This window comes from Haplochromis burtoni, unplaced genomic scaffold, assembly GCF_018398535.1.
Source record: "Haplochromis burtoni strain Fernald_Lab_line unplaced genomic scaffold, NCSU_Asbu1 Contig_124, whole genome shotgun sequence".
Taxonomy (NCBI): Eukaryota; Metazoa; Chordata; class Actinopteri; order Cichliformes; family Cichlidae; genus Haplochromis; species Haplochromis burtoni.
The window spans coordinates 391,475-410,162 of record NW_024582485.1 but is presented as its reverse complement, the minus strand read 5'-3'; the positions used below and the strand labels follow the sequence as shown (position 1 = coordinate 410,162).

Here is an 18,688-nt window from a genome sequence, read left to right as displayed (position 1 = left end):
ATATTATTAAAAAAAAGATTTGATTTAGGTTAAAGTTTTAAAAGTATAACAAAAAGGTTTCACTCTTGCTATGACGATTTGTATCTTTCTCATTTCTTCTGACACAAGAAAATCAATTATATTGGGTTCACTTTTTTCCTATAAAATATTTAGTTGTAAATGTTTTAAATTTGTGGCTGTATAATAAAATTATACTTTAGCTACTTTCCAGTGTGATTTATATCCTAAGTCTAGTTTCTTCAGGAACTACATTTCCCAGAAACGCTCGCAAGCATATCGAAGGCCTACGTCACGTGTGTTTCCAGTTTCCGGTTGAAGTGTAAATGGATACATGACACAGTTGTTTGGGGGGAAAGCTATCTTCAGGAAAACCGTTAACGTCCACAAATTCGTCAGCGGGATTTTGACATCGCACCGACTGAGAGCTCCGTGTAGATTCGGCCGCGATGGAGGCGGTCCCCCGGATGCCGATGATCTGGCTGGATCTGAAAGAGGCTGGGGAGTTCCAGTTCAGCCCGTCCGTGAGGCAGGTGAGCTGGGTGGGGAGTGGAGCAACAGGGCTGAGGTCGAAAGTCAATTAAACAAGGATTATGAACGAAGGGATAACCTTGTCAAGTGGATACCGCTAGCCATAACTCAAAGCAACAGTTGTCGCTACCTGTCGAGGGTAAAAGATTTTTCCAGAACGGGTAGCTGACGTGCTAGCAAAGGTCTGTGTCAGGCAAACCCCTCCTGCTCACTGCCTTTGTTTGCTAACGTTAGCAAGCTGCTTGCTAGCTGGTAATAAGCTAAAAACTCAAGTTGATATTTAGCTTTCAGCTAAGTGGCTAGCTTTGTAGGAATCGATCAAAATACTGCCAACGCGAAAGGCATATGTGAGTATTTCTAGGACTCCTACGCCTCGAGTCAGCCTTCCGACATGAGAATAATAAACAATGATCTCATTGTCGCATGCACCTGAGCGAGCGGAGCAGTTTGTACTATTCAAACTATCAGCCTGCTTAATAATAAACATGGGTTTACATAAGCTTCTATAACGAAATACACAGGGAAAGTTGTCACTACACCTGTGACGCTACTTCTTACCTTAACCGTAAGAAAGATGGGCTATCCTGTTATGTAGCGCATGTTAAAAACAAATAAAGGCATTTAAAAACAGAAACAAACAAAATTGTAGGGGACAAATATGGAAGATAATAACTCTTTAAAAAATAGGAAAAAAGAAAGAGTTTCGGGCCTTTTTTTTGGTGCTTTCAAATCCATTCTGGGAGAAAACTTTGTTTATGTGAGCGTCCAAGCTTTATTTTCCCCATTGGGCGTTAGAAGAGCCTATTCCTGTATGGTGTCAAAAAGGGATTTCGCTCTTAGCTTGAAAAAAAGAAAATTAAATATTAACGGATTTGTTTTAGGCCTGCTGCTTCCAAAACTCATCTCGGATATTTAAATTCCAGATCATTTGACTGCTTATTAAAGCTGGTATCATCTTTATCTGGTGACTCATTTGTCTTCCCAAACTTCTTCCTCGTGCACGTAAAAGGACTTTGTCCTCATGACTAAATACAATAATCAGAGGAGTTATGTGGTTGGTTTGGTTTGTTTGTTAGCAAATCGTTATGGCACAGAGAACAAAATTGCACTTGTGGGATCATAGTTTCACAAATGTATTTCAGATTTATCTAAGCAAATTCGAGAGATGTTATCTTGATGTTTCCACAAAAATGTCACAAACTGATCTGGATCCAGACATCCTTTTAGTTCCAAGGATTCAGTTCATACATGGTGTGGAGTATATTTTTAGCCACTGTGGAGGTGGAGATGCAGTTTCAGACTTTCTTATTAGTAATTCTTTTTGGTAATAGGAAGATTTATTTTGATTTAATTTAACGACAGAGTGTTTTCTTAAAAAATACTAAGTATGATTATTTTATTATTTTTATTGGCCTTAAAAGTGTAGCCTTTAAATAAGGGGTAGTCGATCAGAACAACATTATTTTAAAATGTATCTAAAATACCAACATTTTCTCTGTTTACCCCAAACTAATGCACAACAGCACATATTTGGCCTGAAGGAGTAACAACGTGACTGTGCCTGTCTTCTTGCTTTGTCATTGTGACCTTTCCATGATTGAATTAAAATTGAAACAAAAGCACTAGTAGAAGAATGAGTATCTGCAGGGCTGTTTACCTCCTGACCTGACAATTATGGTAGTAGCTTAAAGCTTATTGTAGTGCTTATGGGGGACAGTGTGAGTCCTGGCAAAGCATGATGGGAAGTCTTGAAGCTCCAAGAGTCTAAATGCTTGGCTTATGCTCAAGACTAAAGATTAACATAATGAGTTATGAGCCCCAGTTCAAAGACATTTGAATTTTGTTTTCTAAAGAATTTAACCCTCAGTATTAGAGATTATATTTTATTTCTTTATTAGGATTTAACCCTTCATTTAATTTGGTTTTTACCTGAGTTTCAGCAGCACATTCACCTACTTCTTGCTTCTGCTTCTTTTTCTCTAGTTCATCTTGAAGAACTATGGAGAGAATCCGGACAACTACAACGAACAGCTGAAGAAACTGGAGACGCTGCGGCAGGTAAGCACTGTGTCAAAGTATTCTCAGTCAGATTTCTGTGACTCGGACTTGTCCATCGTTATGTGGGTTGCTGTTGAATATAGTGGAATTCACTTTTAGGCATCTCCTTGTACCTGAAATTAAGTGTTCCCAACTTCCAGGCATAGTTCACATACGGCTATGAGTCCTTACTGGGATATTGCCGGGGTTATAGTGTTTGTTGCAGGACGCCGTGTTCTGTTGACAGTTCTTCTTTCCCACCATTGCTAAGTGCTTCTTCACAGGGGATCTTTTGATTATTGGGATTCTCTCTCTAACACTGCAAGGTGTATACTGTTCACTATAAAGCACCTTGAAAGGACTGTGTAAATAAAATTGTGATGAATAAACTTGGTTATCACGTAAAGTCATTAATATTTAACCTTAACACTCACAATCCCAACCAGATAGTAAAAGAAACCTCCATCCAGTGCATCACAACTACAAACTGTCTGTTTTGTGATGAGGTTAAGATCATCATGTATAGTCATATGTGTGCAGTTTTACATTAATAGTAGTATTTCCATGTGGACAGGGATTTTCAATACAAAACATTCTGATACAAGTTATCAATCATATCATAATGAGGCCTTTTGAAGTGTTGCCAAGGAAAATGATAAATTCTGAGCATTAAGCACTGAAACCCATTGTTACATAATTCATCGCTGGGCTGGGTCACAGCGTCTTTGCAAGAGTAATGATTTTTGTAGCTGATTAAACACAACAGAAACACAATGTTTGTGTCTGCTTCGCAGAGCGCAGTGAATGTGACGAGGGATTTCGAGGGATGCAGCACACTGAGGAAGTACTTTGGCCAGCTGCATTATCTGCAGAGCCGGGTGCCCATGGGAACCGGCCAGGAGGCTGCAGTACCCATCTCATGGTAATAACACACAGGAATCCACAGAAACTGTATGGAGTGTTTACACATACCCATCCAACTGCAGTCTGTACTGCTGAACACCAGAGAAGCTTATTTTAGAGACACACTCACTGCAGCTTGCTCGTAGAGAGCAGTGTCAGCACACTGGCTTAGTTGCTGAATGTTGGGATGTGGATAGAATGAATGAACTGACATTAGGCGTGCGAACCTGTACTGCTAAATTCTAATTTAGACTTAATTCAACTGCATTTAATTAATGCAGTCCTTCAGTGTTTTTTCTGTAGTGTCTATGAATACAGTGTCATTCTAATACTATGGTTTAGAAATCAATAATATATGATATTGTTCAGGCATTTTATTCTCTTTAAAAATACTTTTCTATTTTCTTTGGAAAACAGGACTGAAATTTTCTCTGGAAAAACAGTCACCCATGATGACATCAGCTATGAGCAAGCCTGCATCCTGTACAATCTGGGTGAGTCACTTAGAGTCAATAATAGTAATAAACTGTAACAGTTAAACACATCTGAACATGTCAGTTTAAAAAAACAAAACAAAAAGTGAAAAACATGAAAGCAATTGATTGGAACGTCCGATGGTGTCTTGCTCAGTACTGTAGTATTTGTTAAATTATATTTTAATCAGATGGAGCTTCATCCATGAGGGTGTTTGTTATTAAGGGAAAAGAAATCCAAAGCTACATGGCCCTGTGGGAAAAAGTGATTACCCCCAATACATAATAACTTAGCACCAACAACTACAATCTAGCGTTTGCAATAACTCACAATGAGTCTTTTACAACACTGTCGAAGCATCTTTGGAGAATTGTTGTAATTCAGACACATTGGAGGGTTTTGGAGCATGAAGTGCCTTTTCAATGTCGTGCCACAACATCACAGTCAGATTCAGGTCAGGACTTTGACTAGGCCACTCCAAAGTCTTCATTTTGGTTTTTCTTTCAAGTCATTCAGAGACAAACTTGCTGATATGTTTTGGATCATTGTCCTGCTGCACAAGCCAAGTGCGCTTCAGCTAGAGGTCACAAACAGATGGCTTGACATTCTCCTTCAGGATTTTTTGGTAGACAGCAGAATTCATTATATTTTTTGTCTGCTCCACTTTGTCAGGCAGGGCCTACTTAAGTGATTTCTTGACTGAGAACAGGTGTGGCAGGCGAAACTCAGCTTTCCAAAGAGTTGGGAGTTCGCCTTGTAATCGGAAGGTTGCCGGTTCGAGCCCCGGCTTGGACAGTCTCGGTCGTTGTGTCCTTGGGCAAGACACTTCACCCGTTGCCTACTGGTGGTGGTCAGAGGGCCCGGTGGCGCCAGTGTCCGGCAGCCTCGCCTCTGTCAGTGCGCCCCAGGGTGCTGTGGCTACAATGTAGCTTGCCATCACCAGTGTGTGAATGGGTGGATGACTGGATGTGTAAAGCGCTTTGGGGTCCTTAGGGACTAGTAAAGCGCTATAAAATACAGGCCATTTACCATTAAATTTATGTCATAACATAATAACTTAATAATAAACACCTTCATTTAGAAACTGCATTTTGTGTTTACTTGTGTTAGCTTTGACTTGTGTTATTTCAGAATTCTATGGTTGACACAAACAATCGCTTTTTCTTCAGGGTGTTGGAGATTTTCAGAAGTTAATGTTAAATATGTACATGAAACCCCTCAGTACCATATTGTATATGCTGTAGGGGCATGCCACTATTGAGCGTGTCACACAAATCACTTCTTTTAAAGAACAATGCGGAGAAATTCAGATAATTTTCAGCTTATATGCCAATTATTTACTGAATGTGAACAACAAAACCTACAAATTCCACCAAACTTATCTGTGGATTGTCTGCAGGGGCCTTGCACTCCATGTTGGGAGCCATGGACAACAGGGTATCTGAGGAGGTAAGAGAGACACATACATGGGCGCAGAGTAATTCTGGCCATTTTGTTTGCTCACACAGTCCCACTGACTCTTTCTGTTTCATTTTTAGGGGATGAAGGTGTCCTGCACTCATTTCCAGTGCTCAGCAGGAGCCTTCTCCTACCTGAGAGACCATTTCAGCCACAACTTCAGTGTGGATATGAGCCACCAGATTCTGAACCTCAACATCAACCTTATGCTGGTAGATTACACACCTACATGCGCATGCATAGATTAAAGTAACACACACACACAACACACACACACACACACACACACACACACACACACACACACACACACACATAAACAAATGAGTGTCCTTAACCTTGGTCCCTCTCGCAGGGCCAGGCTCAGGAATGTCTTCTGGAGAAGTCCATGTTGGACAACAGGAAGAGTTTCCTGGTTGCTCGCATCAGTGCTCAGGTTGACTTCTTACCATTAAATATGAATCATATAGTCATCATTAATTTTAATATTAAATGCTAATAACTGCGGCGCTGTTGCTACAGGTGGTGGATTACTACAAAGAAGCATGCAGGGCTCTGGAGAACTCGGAGACGGCTTCCATGCTGGGAAAGATCCAGAAAGACTGGAAGAAACTGGTTCAGATGAAGATTTATTACTTTGCTTCTATCGCGCATGTGAGTGTTTATGGGGGAAATTAGTTCCCTACATGTATGCACTTGTTTGTGTGTGCTTCGTTTGGGCACAGTAATTGCTTTCGCTTCTCTCAACAGCTTCATATGGGAAAACAGGCAGAGGAGCAGCAGAAGTATGGAGAACGGGTAGGACCAACACACAGATGCATTATTTATTTTCCACTGTCAGGGTGCTGTGGTTTATATTTGTGCAGTCATATTTTGCTGCATTGCTACTGATATGATTAAAAATCCCCTCAAGAGGAATTAGTGCTGATATAATTTTAAAATTTTCCCATTTTTTAATGTTATTAATACATTTAATTGTATAACAGTTCAACTAAAATAAAGACAAACAAGTATTTTTTCTTTAACTAGATTAGAAAGGGTATTTTTGTCTTATAATCTCTACTAATGCACATGTATTGCTCAAATTGACAGTTTCCAGCTGATCATTTTCCTTACAGCCACATCAACATAGCGAGTCCGCTGTGGTCTGATCTTTGGCCTAAGTTGGTTTTTCCTGGTTTGCACATGTATGGAAGCCCACCTGGTGCTGCAAATCTTTGAGTGGCGAGCTGGTTCAGTGGTTAGCAATGTTGCCTGAACGCAGGAAGGTCCTGGGTTCATATCAAACGGGGCTTTTCTGTGTGGTGTTTTCCTGTTCACCATATGCCTGTATGAATTTCTTCTGAACACTGTGGCTTCCTCCCACATTCGACGAACTCTTATTTGGTTGTTGGTGATTTTAAAGTGGTTAAAGTGCACACAGCGCATAGTGCTTTGAGTGGCAAGCACTCTAAAAATGCCAGCTCGTCATCGCTTAAAAAACTGTTGTTTTGCATTTCTTGAAATACACTCTTTGACCTTTTTTTTTAACATGTCTGTATGCTGCGTATAAAGCTGGGCTAGTATGCAGTTGAGCTAGCCTAACTGTAAAGACAGTGACGTGACATTTTTTTCCACTGTTCTCAGGAGGTAATAGGATATTCTTTATCTTAATCTTAGTAAGAATGTGAAAATGAGAAAATATCACACTATTAACAAACCAATACCTATGACTAACATTTGGTTTGTGGGGGTTGGTGGCAGCACATTAGAGCACAGTGGTTATGTTACCTCATAGATTTATTTATGTTTAAAAACAAATATGTAAGAATGAAGACTCTTCCTGTCTTACTGGCATCCTGCCACCAGGAACTAGTGACATTAGTGACATGTACCCTTTCCTGACATCCTGGGAAACTGGAAAGAAACTCTTTCCTTCTTGGTACTAATAAGGGAATAGTTTCTTTTAATCTGAATAAAACATGACATTTGAGTGTCACAATGGTTAATTTTATTTTAAATTTTAGAGGTAAAACTGTTTCAGTTAGTTTGACCAGTTTCTTAGTTAGTTTTGTTGAGTCATGTTTATTTTTCTGTCGGTTAAATGGCTTAAATGCTCATTTTCCCCCACAGTTGGCTTACCTGCAGAGCTCCTTGGACAAACTCAATGAAGCTGTCAAACTAGCCAAGGTACTACTTCTCTCTACCTTCCCGGCAATCCATGCTTAGGTCGTTTTAGTGTAACTTGAACTTTCCTTGAACTGTTTTCACACTTGAACTTCAAATGTTTTTGGGAGAATCAAATTTTCTGAAGTTGTCTTTGCAGACATGCATCATACAGATGCATAGACCTCCTATTACTGGAAACACACTCTGTGATTTAGAAAAAAGATGTTCAATCACTCGTTCTGAATTCTCCTTTTATCCTACTACAACCAGGGACAACCTGACAGCGTGCAAGAGGCCCTGAAGTTCACCATGGATGTTATCGGTGGAAAGTGAGCAAAAACTCTTAGTTAACAGTTACGGCCACTTCATGATCATCAGCGGTTTTTGAGCTTTTTTTTTTCTTCTTTGACCTTGCAGGTTTAACTCTGCCAAAAAGGACAATGATTTCATTTATCATGAGACTGTTCCGTCTCTGGAGACTCTAGCCTCTGTAAAAGGTAACAGGAAGCATCAGTATGTTTCGCTCAGTCAGTACATGCAAAGCTGGTTTTGCATATAGGGTGTTGCAAATATGTATACACTGTGTATGAATATGTTTTTGTATATCTTCCTTCATTTTTATCCTGGTGTCGTGCCTTTGTTTTCTGTTTTCCTTGGATATAATTATTTTAATCATCAAGTTTCACTAAGTAAAATTCATGGATTTTAATGTATATGTAGTTTCTAAAGTAGTTTTGCATGTCATGTTATGCTTGGCCAACAGTAATGCACAGTCAAAGCTAATATTAGCCAGTTTTTATATTTAAATGCAAAAGTTGACAACCATTTATTCTAGATTAGGCCCTTTTTGAGAAATAAGCCGTCAATTAATTGAATTATGTTCAGTTCAGTTCAATTTTATTTATATAGCACAAATTCACAAACGGTCATCTCAGGGTGCTCTTATTGTAGGGAGAAGATCCCACAATTTTAGAAAGAAACTTCAACAATTAGAAAACTCGCCGTTAACAGGAAGTAACCTCCAGCAGAACCAATCATCTGCTGCGATGAGTTTGAGGTGATAGGAAAGAGCAGAAAGCAGAGAGAGACAGAATGAAAGTTTAATAACTACTAATGACTAAATGCAATAAAGTGATGTTTTGAGGGCAGAACATGATTCTCTGTTTTGAAACAGACCAGTGGCCAAGCAGTTTTTTTCAAATTACGTTGGGGTATCAGTCTACTTTATTGACTGATTAAACTGCTTTTTCTTGGTTGGTTAATTTTCCCATAACCAAAGTAAGTGATTTACTCTGTCATAATACTGCAGACATTCTTAAATATTCAGATTTGAGATGTTACCAAAGATTTTTTTTTTGCAAATATTTTTATTTCATTAAGACAAACTTATGTTTGTTGAATCAAGTTGCCCCACGTTTGGGATGTAAGAGTAAAATTAGGTACAAGTGATGCTAAAAAGTAAAATGACAGTAGTCTCTTCTTTTGAATGCATTTGGTTACATGCTCTCCTTTTATGCTCATCTGCGCTTTTACATAAATGTTTTTTGTCTTTCTAGGTGCTCCTCTGGTGAAAGCTCTGCCGGTCAATCCCACTGACCCGACTGTCACTGGACCAGACCTTTTTGCCAAACTGGTGCCCATGGCTGCCCACGAAGCCTCTTCTTTGTACAGGTAGGCTCCCTCTGTGGATGTCAAGTTCATCCTAGAAATGGGAAAATATCCGCAATCATATTTTAGTACGTTATTCATCTTCATTTTTATATCTTATGAATTTTTTTTTTCAGTGAAGAAAAGGCCAAGCTGTTGAGGGATGTGATGGCTAAGATTGAAAGCAAGAATGAAACATTAGAGTGAGTATGATGTGTCATTAATTTTGCATTCAAGTGGTAAGCGAACTAAGGCTTTGTCATTATTTCTCTTTCCCCCAGTTGAATTTTAAATAAGAACCAATCTTGGTACAGCAAAACTTTTAATCTATACCCACATTAAATACTAAAGTACTTAAAATACTAGGGTTTTGTTTTAAAGATTCTGTTGCAGTATTCGGTAACTGTTATTGCCTCCTCCTTCTACAGGCAGTTCATGGACTCTCTAGGCTTGGAGCCAGAGTCTGTAGACAACCTCGATATGTACAACCACCTTCCTCCAGTCCTGATGGAGAAGTGCGCTGCCCTCAGCGTCCGTCCTGACACCGTCAAGAGCCTCATTCAGTCCATGCAAGGTGAGTGCCACAGGCAAGCACAGCAGACCTAACAATTGCAGTTGCTATCTTTTATTATGAGAGTGCACAGAGGTTACACAGTGAAGAAGCGAAACCTTCAAATTTCAACAGCTGGAATTGTTTTTCCCAGCTACAGCAGCTGGTGCTCAATAATTTAATCAAACACTTTGATTTAGAAAAGCTACATTCTTATGAAACAGTTGTCTCCTAATTGAAGCAATTGAGTGAGTAGGTCATCCGATGACAAACAGCGAAATTGTGGGTCATTATTAATAATTTGCTGTAGGGACAGCAAATTATTTAAGTGAAAGCTCTTCATTAAATCCAAAGCTGAATTGAAGATTATTTCATGTCACAACATTAAAATATTGCTGACCTTTAACTGTCCTAGCGAGTGGTGTGTGTCCATAATAGTTTGCACAAATATGCATGTACAAAATTAAGCATGCATGATCTCTTGATAACTAAAAGCCACATTCCGCCCCCCCAAATTTTTGCAATATTTTCATGACTATTCATGTCCTCTCCTGCACAGTGCTCTCTGGTGTCTTTACTGATGTGGAGTCTTCACTGAAAGAGATCAGAGATGTGCTAGAGGTGGATGAAGCAGGTGAGCGAGCCCTCCAGGAAGTTGGTGGCCCTGCTGTGGGTGAGTTGCACCCAGCTGCCCAGGGCCAGGCTCTGGCTGAAATCCGCAGAGACCTTGAGAAGTATATGGAGGCTCATGAGAAGGCCAGTTTTACCAACACGGAGCTCCACCGGGCCATGAACCTGCACATCAGCAATCTGCGTCTGTTGGGGGGGCCACTGGATAGTCTGAGAGAAGCCCTGCCACGGCCACAGCTGAGTGAAGGTGACGGCTTTTTGATAATGAGAGGTTACTGTAATTTTGCAAGGTTTAGTAGAGCAGATAAAGTCATTAGGGTCATTTAAAGTCACCCAAGATTTTCTGCTCTTCAAAGTTAAAAAGTTTAGATAATTACTATAAATATGAAACCTAGTTGTATATTACTTTTATTGTAGCATTACAGTCAGGGCTGCGCATTAATGAATAATGGAAAGTCTTAAGATTTAGGTCAAATGACAAAATCCAGTATATGTTTTAATATGTTTTAGTAGCTAATTTTTTTTTATTAGTTTAAATCAGTAAGCCAGCTGACTGTCCAGTGACTAAGGAATTATTTTCTCTTAAAAAAATGCTGGAAAATAGTGAGCAATGTCTTATTTGATACCCTACAGCTTAATTGTTTATTTTTTAACTGGTCAAACTGTGAATATGATTTTGTTTGAGTTGTGAATATAAACACATACATGCATCTGTGTCTGTGCAGAGGAAGTAGCAGGTCTGCAGTGCATGAAGCGGATCCTGGGAAAGGTGCAGGAGATGAGGGAACAGAGAAGCTCTTTGGAAAAACAGCTACGTGACCTCATCCAGCAGGATGACATCACATCCACCCTCGTCACTACGGAGCGGGCAGACATGAAGGTGTTTGGCAAAACACATTTGCAACCACGTTACACTGTTATTTGTTTAAGTTGCTAAATAAATGCTGTCGTGAGAGACTTATTAACTTGTGTCTCTCCAGCACATATTTGAGGAGCAGCTGAAGAAGTACGAACAAGTAAAGGTATACATCGACCAGAACCTCGCAGCGCAGGAAAACATCTTGAAGGCTTTAACCGAAGCCAATGTTCAATACGCTTCTGTTCGGAAAAGCCTGACCCAGACTGAGCAGCAGTGGAACACAACTATCCAGGGACTGGTGGGCTCGTATGAAGCCTACGAGGACCTGATGAAGAAATCACAGGAGGGAAAAGAGTTCTACGATGACCTGGAAGCTAAAGCATCACGTCTACTGGAGAGGGCAAAGGCCCTGTGTCAGACCAGGGCAGAGGAAAGGAAGCCCATACTCGAAAAGTAAGGAAGACATTAGAATAATATTTTAAAGCTTTTTGAGTACTTTAATTATAGTCAACAAATCACTAGTACTTCATGTAGTAGTAACTTATAACTACTTGTAAAAGACAAATGCTATCCACATTTGTGATTTTTCATGCTGTCCTCTTTGTGTTGGCCGTTCCTCAGAGAGACCCAGAAAAAGCCACCAGCGAGGCCGACGGCAGCTAAGCCGTCCCTTAAGCCAAAGGATGTTGACTCCACCTCTTCTGGCCTAGAGGATCCAGAACTGGCCCAGATCAATGCGGCCATCTTGGCCTTGGGAGGTGACCTGCCTGAGGATCTCCGCAGCCTGCCTCCTGATATTCCTTCCCTCCCTCGCACTGCAGCACATCTGCCGGGTCCTGATGCCTATATGCAACCTGGTGCTAACTTGGGTGGCACCTCTCTGCCTTGGCCGGCTGCTTCAGCTGCTGGTCTTCCATGCTTCCCTGCTAACCTGCCACCTCCAGAACTCCTGGCACGGATTGCTCAGTTTCCTACTGCAGGGACTCATGCAGCACAGGGACCCCTGCCACGTGGGCCCCTACCACAGATGACTCCACAGAGGCCTCCACAAATGCCACCCCAGGCAGGGCTCCCTAGCTATCGGCCTCCCCCTCCTCAAGCTCCCCAACCTGGCCATGTTGCCCCTGTCCCTGTTCGACCTTCAACCACCACGGTGGACAGCATCCAGGCACCTATACCCAGCTACACCCCCACACAACACCACCCTGTCCCACCTGCAGCCTCAGCTGGTTACACTGTGCCTCCACAGATAGGGGCTTACCCCCAGTTTGTTCCCCAACCGACAGGTCCCATTCCGGGTGTAGGCCAGACTCCCCAGTCCCAACAGCAGAAGCATCCACAGCAGTACCCCCAGCCAATTGGACAACCACTCCCTCAGGGGTACCAGCCTGGACCAAGGGCTCTTCCTGGCTCTCATCCTCTTCAAAACCAACAAACCTACCCACATCCATATATGCCCCAACAGCCTGGTGTTCCTCCCCAGTACCAGCAGGCCTTTCCAGGTCAGCTACAGTCACAACAAAATGGCTTTCAGGCGAAGCCTCCAAGAGGCCAAGGCTACCAGACTCCACAGGGCTATATTCAACACCCTCAAATGATGCCAGGCTCCATGCCAAGGCCACCTCAGATTACACACCCACCAGGACCCCCATCTTCTCAAGCAGCACCCCCTGTATCTCAACCCTACCCACCCCATTCCAACCAACAGATGCCCCAAGCACTCCCTCATCAACACATGCTACCACAGCACCAACAGGTCTCCATGCCCCCCGGTGCCCAGCAGATACCGCCTCACCCACAGATGCAAATACCAGGTGGTCCCAGAGCACCAGCGCCCCCCACAAGTCAGCCGATGCCTCCGGTTTCACAAAACTACATGCCCTCAACGAGCCAACCCATTCACTCTGCAATGCATCCACAGATGCCTCCTGTTTCACAACCCCATATGGTTCCTGGTCCTCAGGGCCACTTGCCAAGGGGGCCTATGCCTCAAATGCCCTCCAATACACTACCCCCACAGCACCACCATCACCCTGGACAGCCTCCCATGCCAAATATGCCGCAGCAGCCCATGCGGATGCCCAACCAACCCCAATCTCAGCTGCCTCATCCTGGGGGCGTATGCTACCCTGGAGCAGCGCCAATGATGCCTCAGCAGCCTCTGGCACCACAGCCTGCTGCTCCGCAACAACCTCAGGCTCCTCTTTCTATGACACATCCACAGCCTTCAGCTATGTATTCTCCAGCTCCAGGACCTAATGTACCTTCAAGTGCCCCACAGCCACCCACTGCCATAGGCCCACATGGTATACATGCCCCACCTACTCAGCACATGATTCAGCCCACTCCTGGAGGCCCTACAGTATCACAGCCACCCAACAGTATCCCACCTTCCCCTTCACCTTCTCCCTCCCCTGCACCCTCTCCAGGTCCGTCTTCTCTAGGTCTGAACCCTCAGCAGAGGCCCGCTCCAACCCCGACTCCTGGAGGCACAGCCCAATCGACTCTTCCCTCTCCCTCTGCTGTTTCTTCCTCCACTTCACTGTTTGAACGACAGAACTCAAGCACAGATGACCTCCTGTCCTCAAGTCCAGAGAGCCAACCGGGAGGCACCAAGGCCCCCACTAATGTTCTCCAACCCACCAAAGCTGACCCTCAGGATGGGGAGCGTAGAAAGAAAAGCTCCCAGGGAGTTCTCTTGATCCAGGGTGACCCATACCAAGCCCCAGAGCGTGTCGCCCGCCTTCACAGTGAACTAGAACGTTACAGAGCCCAAGTAGATTCCCTGGAGAACCCCTCAGAGAATGAGGGAGGGCTTTCTGTGCTGGATGCCCGCTGGAAAGAGCTACAGGACCAGCAGGAGAAAGCTGCTCGCCAGCTTTCCATTGCTATTGCCCGCTGCTACACCATGAAGAACCGTCATCAGGACGTAATGCCCTATGACATAAACCGTGTGGTGCTACAGTCAGGGAAAGATGACTACATTAACGCTAGCTATGTGGAAGACCTGTCACCATACTGCCCACGCCTTATTGCCACGCAGGCTCCGCTCACCGGCACAGCAGCAGATTTCTGGCTGATGGTGTATGAGCAGAAAGTGTCACTGATTGTTATGCTGGTTTCGGAGCAGGAGCTGGAAAAGGTACAGAGTTTAGTTTGCACAGTGGAAGTATATAATCTGTACATTACTATTTTTCAGTAGTGTGTAAAAATGTTTTTTACAAGAGAACTTCAAGTTTTTTGTGTTTGGTTTTTGTTTTTTTTGTTTTCTCAAATAAATTAAGCTACACATCATTAAATTAATTTACTTTGTTGTTTGTGTGTTTAACATCTTTCCATATCCTCACAGGGAAAGGTTTGGCGTTACTTCCCAACGGAGCGTGGCCAGCAACTCTCTCAGGGACCAATAACACTCAGCCTAACAACACAGAAGATGACACCAACACACGTGGAGCGCATGATCAGTCTGCAGTACCGTGACCAAAGCCTAAAGCGGACTGTTGTCCATCTCCAGTTTACTTCCTGGCCAGAGCTGTAAGTCATCTCTTCATATTAAAAACTGTAGATAAAGACTTTTCTTAGTCAGCCTGGCAGTGCAACGTAAGTACATCAAATATTATTTCTTCATATCCCATTAGGGGCCTTCCTGATAGCAAGAGCAATCTGCTGCGGTTCATCCAAGAGGTTCATGGACACTACTTTCACCAGAGACCCTTACATACACCTGTTGTTGTGCACTGCAGGTGAGTGTATTTCTGTGGTTGTCCATTCCATTTATATACAGGGAGTTTCTTCAATGCATGTAAATGCTCCTGGCCCTCCGGGTCATAGCCTTCAAGTGTAGACAACACATAACACACGTGTACTGTTTTTGCTTCCTGCTGATAAAAGACCAACTAAGTTTTGATCCTTGTTATTCATTTTAGCATCTCAGTTGTTGTTAATCAGTCTGTACACTTTTTGTCTCAGCTCGGGTGTTGGACGCACTGGCGCCTTCTGTCTGCTGTATGCAGCTGTTCAGGAGCTGGAGGCAGGAAATGGGATCCCAGATCTTCCACTGCTGGTGAAGAAGATGAGACAACAGAGGAAGAACATGCTACAGGAGAAGGTAAGAAAGAGATGGGACTCTGATGTTGTGTTTAGGATTGATCTTTGTTGTCGCAGGTTTAAAGCTGCAATACGCAAAAATGTACATATAGACAACAGAAAAAGCTGATTGTACATTTCAAGGAGTTTAAAACCTAAATTTTAATTAAGCATTATGAAATAAATGAAGAGTCGCACAGAACACTTTGCAAAGTGCTGCTCAAAAATCCTAAATGTAGAAATATGTGACTATGCTGACAAAGTACATCATGAATCAGGCACTGCTGATGAATAGCTCTTCATATAGTACACACTTTATATCATCTTTCGGTCTGCCTCCAGCTCCACCTGAAGTTTTGCTATGAGGCTGTTTTGAAGCACGCCGAGCAGGTTCTTCAACGCCACGGCATCACGACCGCCACCTGCAGCAAGAACACCAACTCTGCAGCCACAAAGGTTTGTCACTCTTCTTATACTGTCCTTTCAAATAAGTTCAACTGGTTAGTGGCTCACAAGCACCATAAAGGGAAAGATATGTTGCTGCTGATTAATAATCCTTTGAAAAACCATAGCCACGCAGCTTGTAGGTGACAGAATGTCACATACATATATTTACTGGAGCCAATTTTGTTCAGTGTTGTGAGCTATGCAGTCAAAACTTTACTCACCTCTATTGTAGATTTCTAGACATGGACTTCTGAAATGGTTCTTAAAACAAATCCCTAGCATCTCACATCTAATTGCACAACTTTAATCTGACTGTAACCCTTTACAGTTTTGCACTCCTGATTGTTCCCAATGAATTGTGAGTTCTGGTTAGTTGAGGTACTGAAGGTATTTGGTTTTTTTTCTCTGCATCACTTCTTTCATTTGTATTTCTTAAACACCTCTCTCTGTTTTTCTGAAGCCTTACCCGAGACAGGAATCTCAGCAGGATATTGTCCTCGGCGGTGACATGCCCATCAGCTCCATTCAAGCCACCATCGCTAAACTAAGCATCCGGCCTCCAAGTACCACAGATGCAGGCATGGAGGCTGAGGAGCAGGTCGGCCCTCTCTTACCTGCTCTTGACTCAGTGGGGGACATCCAGCAGCTCCAGGATCTCTGTCCTGCCACAGATCCACAGCCCCCATCCTCCTTAAGCCCGCCTCTCACTTCGCCCACTGCCTCTCCTCCACCACCCAACGGGCTTGATGCCGTTTCCCCTTCTTCTCTGCCAGCACCCAACCATCAGCCAGTCCCAGAGGCTCCGCCCAGTGTTCCTCCTGCTTCCTCTGCACCGGCTCCTTCATCTCTGGAGCTCCTGGCCTCGCTGACGCCTGAAGCCTTCTCCATGGACGGGGTGGGTCGAGGGAAACAGCGGGTGACTAAACAAAGCTTTCTGCAGCCGGCAGAAGGCCAGGGTCTCCACGGAACTCGAGGGGACGAAGGAGACGACCCGCTCAGTAGCCTGGATCCCCTCTGGAGCCTCAGCAAGCGTTGAGATGAAACTATAGATTTCTGCTTTTCACCCACTCTACCACCAGGTGTCAGTGATGGCCTGTAGCGCTTTCTAATCCTGCTTTAAAAAGAAGGAAAACAAAACAAATTGGCTTGGAGATATTTTAGTGGTTGATTACCAAGATGTGCCTAGTGGCAGATTGTAAGGGTTCAGTTTTGAAGATTGAAATGTGTACTTTGCACTGCTTTAGGGGTGTGAGGCTTGAAACTAAAAACACTTGCTTCTCCTTCAATCACTGATGGCTTCTGGGACCAGAACACTATGCACTCGTTGGTATTATCTTCATTCTTTGCTGCTTTTCTTTTTACGTGTGTGGTGGATGGAAGCATGTCTGCTCTTCCAGCACCAAACCTGCGCTCATCTTATAAAAGAAAAAAATCCCAGCATGCACTCCACTTCACAGGCGCCTCACTGTTGGTCATCAAAGCATCGCCAAGGGTGTGACATCGCTTGGCCGCTCTGTGATTATTTAATGGCTGGAATAAAAGATGAAGTTGCAGGCATGTGGAGGCACTCCCAACTCAATCAGTGCGTACAGTTCAGTTTTTATGTTAACAGGAGCATACAAATCAGCACGTCTTAACAAGTTGATTATTTTTCTTTGTAACACTGTAAATATCTTAAACCTAGAATATTACAAAAATTGTCCTTCTGGAATTAAAAAAAGATCACTAATCATTCATTATTGTAAAATCTGAAATAAATCCAGTAGACAGTCAACCTTTGTGGTATCAAAGCCTCTTTATTTGAAAATTAGTACAAAGTTTTGCGCTGTTACAAAATAGTAAACAAGTTACTACAGCCTGCGTAGATTGTAGCCAGCCAATGAGGGGAGAAGGCTGGAGTGGGTGGGGGGGGAAAGGAAAACACCTGGGGATTACATTTATGTGCTGCGATGCTTTTTACAGCAATCTAAACAAAAAATATTAAGTAAGAAATGTTACACTGATTTGTATTTGCAGCTGGAGGAGGATCAAACAAGACCCACAACATCTCTGCCATTCATTGTGAGGATGCAGATTAAAGATTTATTTTAACCTAAATGATTAAAAAGGTCGCTGCTGCATCCACAAATTCTTGATATGGTGCCGTGACGGCTGAAACGAGACTGAAAGGTATGAAGCGATCTAAAATTAAAGGCATAGTTCATCTTTATAAACAGAAACATTCAGAAAAAGCAGTGACACAACTCAATCACCACACCAACCCACCTTCCCATCCTTCAGCTTTAAAAGAATAGTTTGACATTTTGGAAAATGTGTGTACGTGCTTACTGGCAGAGGAAACTGATGCTGCCACAAAGTTTTCGTTTGAGTAACACGGCACAAGTTCTCGTCTTTCTTATATATAATTTCTCGACCTTTTGACTTTGATATTTAGTAAACACTGTTAAAGGAAACTGTTTATGTGCAGATAAACTAAAGCATGAGAGAATCAGGGTCACATTTCTGAGGAACTGTGCCTGCAACACTACACTTGGCGATTTCTCACCGTTTTAGAAATGTAAGATTTCTGTTTTACAACACTAAAATATCCTCAGCATAGAGCCCCTGTGATCACCGAATAGCACAACGATAAAACGGCTGTTTTAGCTCTGACAATTTCTTTGAATATAGAGTGTAATTCCTTGACATCTCAGTGCTGCAGTTTTCAGACCAACTTCTCAGCAAGCAGAGTTAACTGGAGTTGCTAACCCAGTCACTGTGTACATTCGTCAGTATTTAACTGCAAGAAAGCAAATACAGGTTCCCAAAATATCAAACTTGAGCTTTAATTCACATTTCTAGAAAATACATGTGAAACTGAAATCTAAAAAAACCAAAAACAAAACATTCCCCGTTTCTAAAGCTTTCAACTAAACAAAAAC

The 18,688-nt window shown here is 42.7% G+C and overlaps 1 protein-coding gene across 2 annotated transcripts; it reads left to right on the top strand.

Annotated features, from left to right (window-relative positions):
- Window positions 1–289: 289 nt before the first annotated feature.
- ptpn23a (protein tyrosine phosphatase, non-receptor type 23, a) lies at window positions 290–17,541 on the top strand. 2 transcript variants are annotated; one of them, XM_042223957.1, is made up of 24 exons: window positions 290–526; window positions 2,512–2,586; window positions 3,360–3,487; window positions 3,886–3,962; window positions 5,342–5,391; window positions 5,481–5,612; window positions 5,756–5,836; window positions 5,923–6,054; window positions 6,151–6,198; window positions 7,513–7,569; window positions 7,819–7,877; window positions 7,966–8,045; window positions 9,105–9,219; window positions 9,333–9,398; window positions 9,624–9,769; window positions 10,305–10,622; window positions 11,101–11,255; window positions 11,356–11,687; window positions 11,856–14,376; window positions 14,584–14,768; window positions 14,873–14,977; window positions 15,204–15,342; window positions 15,663–15,776; window positions 16,228–17,541. In XM_042223957.1, exons 1-24 carry the CDS (start codon window positions 332–334, stop codon window positions 16,801–16,803), a joined length of 5,886 nt encoding a protein of 1,961 aa, XP_042079891.1. In that variant the 5' UTR covers window positions 290–331; the 3' UTR covers window positions 16,804–17,541. The 2 variants fall into 2 exon arrangements, with proteins under 2 accessions (XP_042079891.1, XP_042079892.1); XM_042223958.1 differs by having other exon boundaries at window positions 319–530.
- The last annotated feature ends 1,147 nt before the right edge of the window (window positions 17,542–18,688 follow it).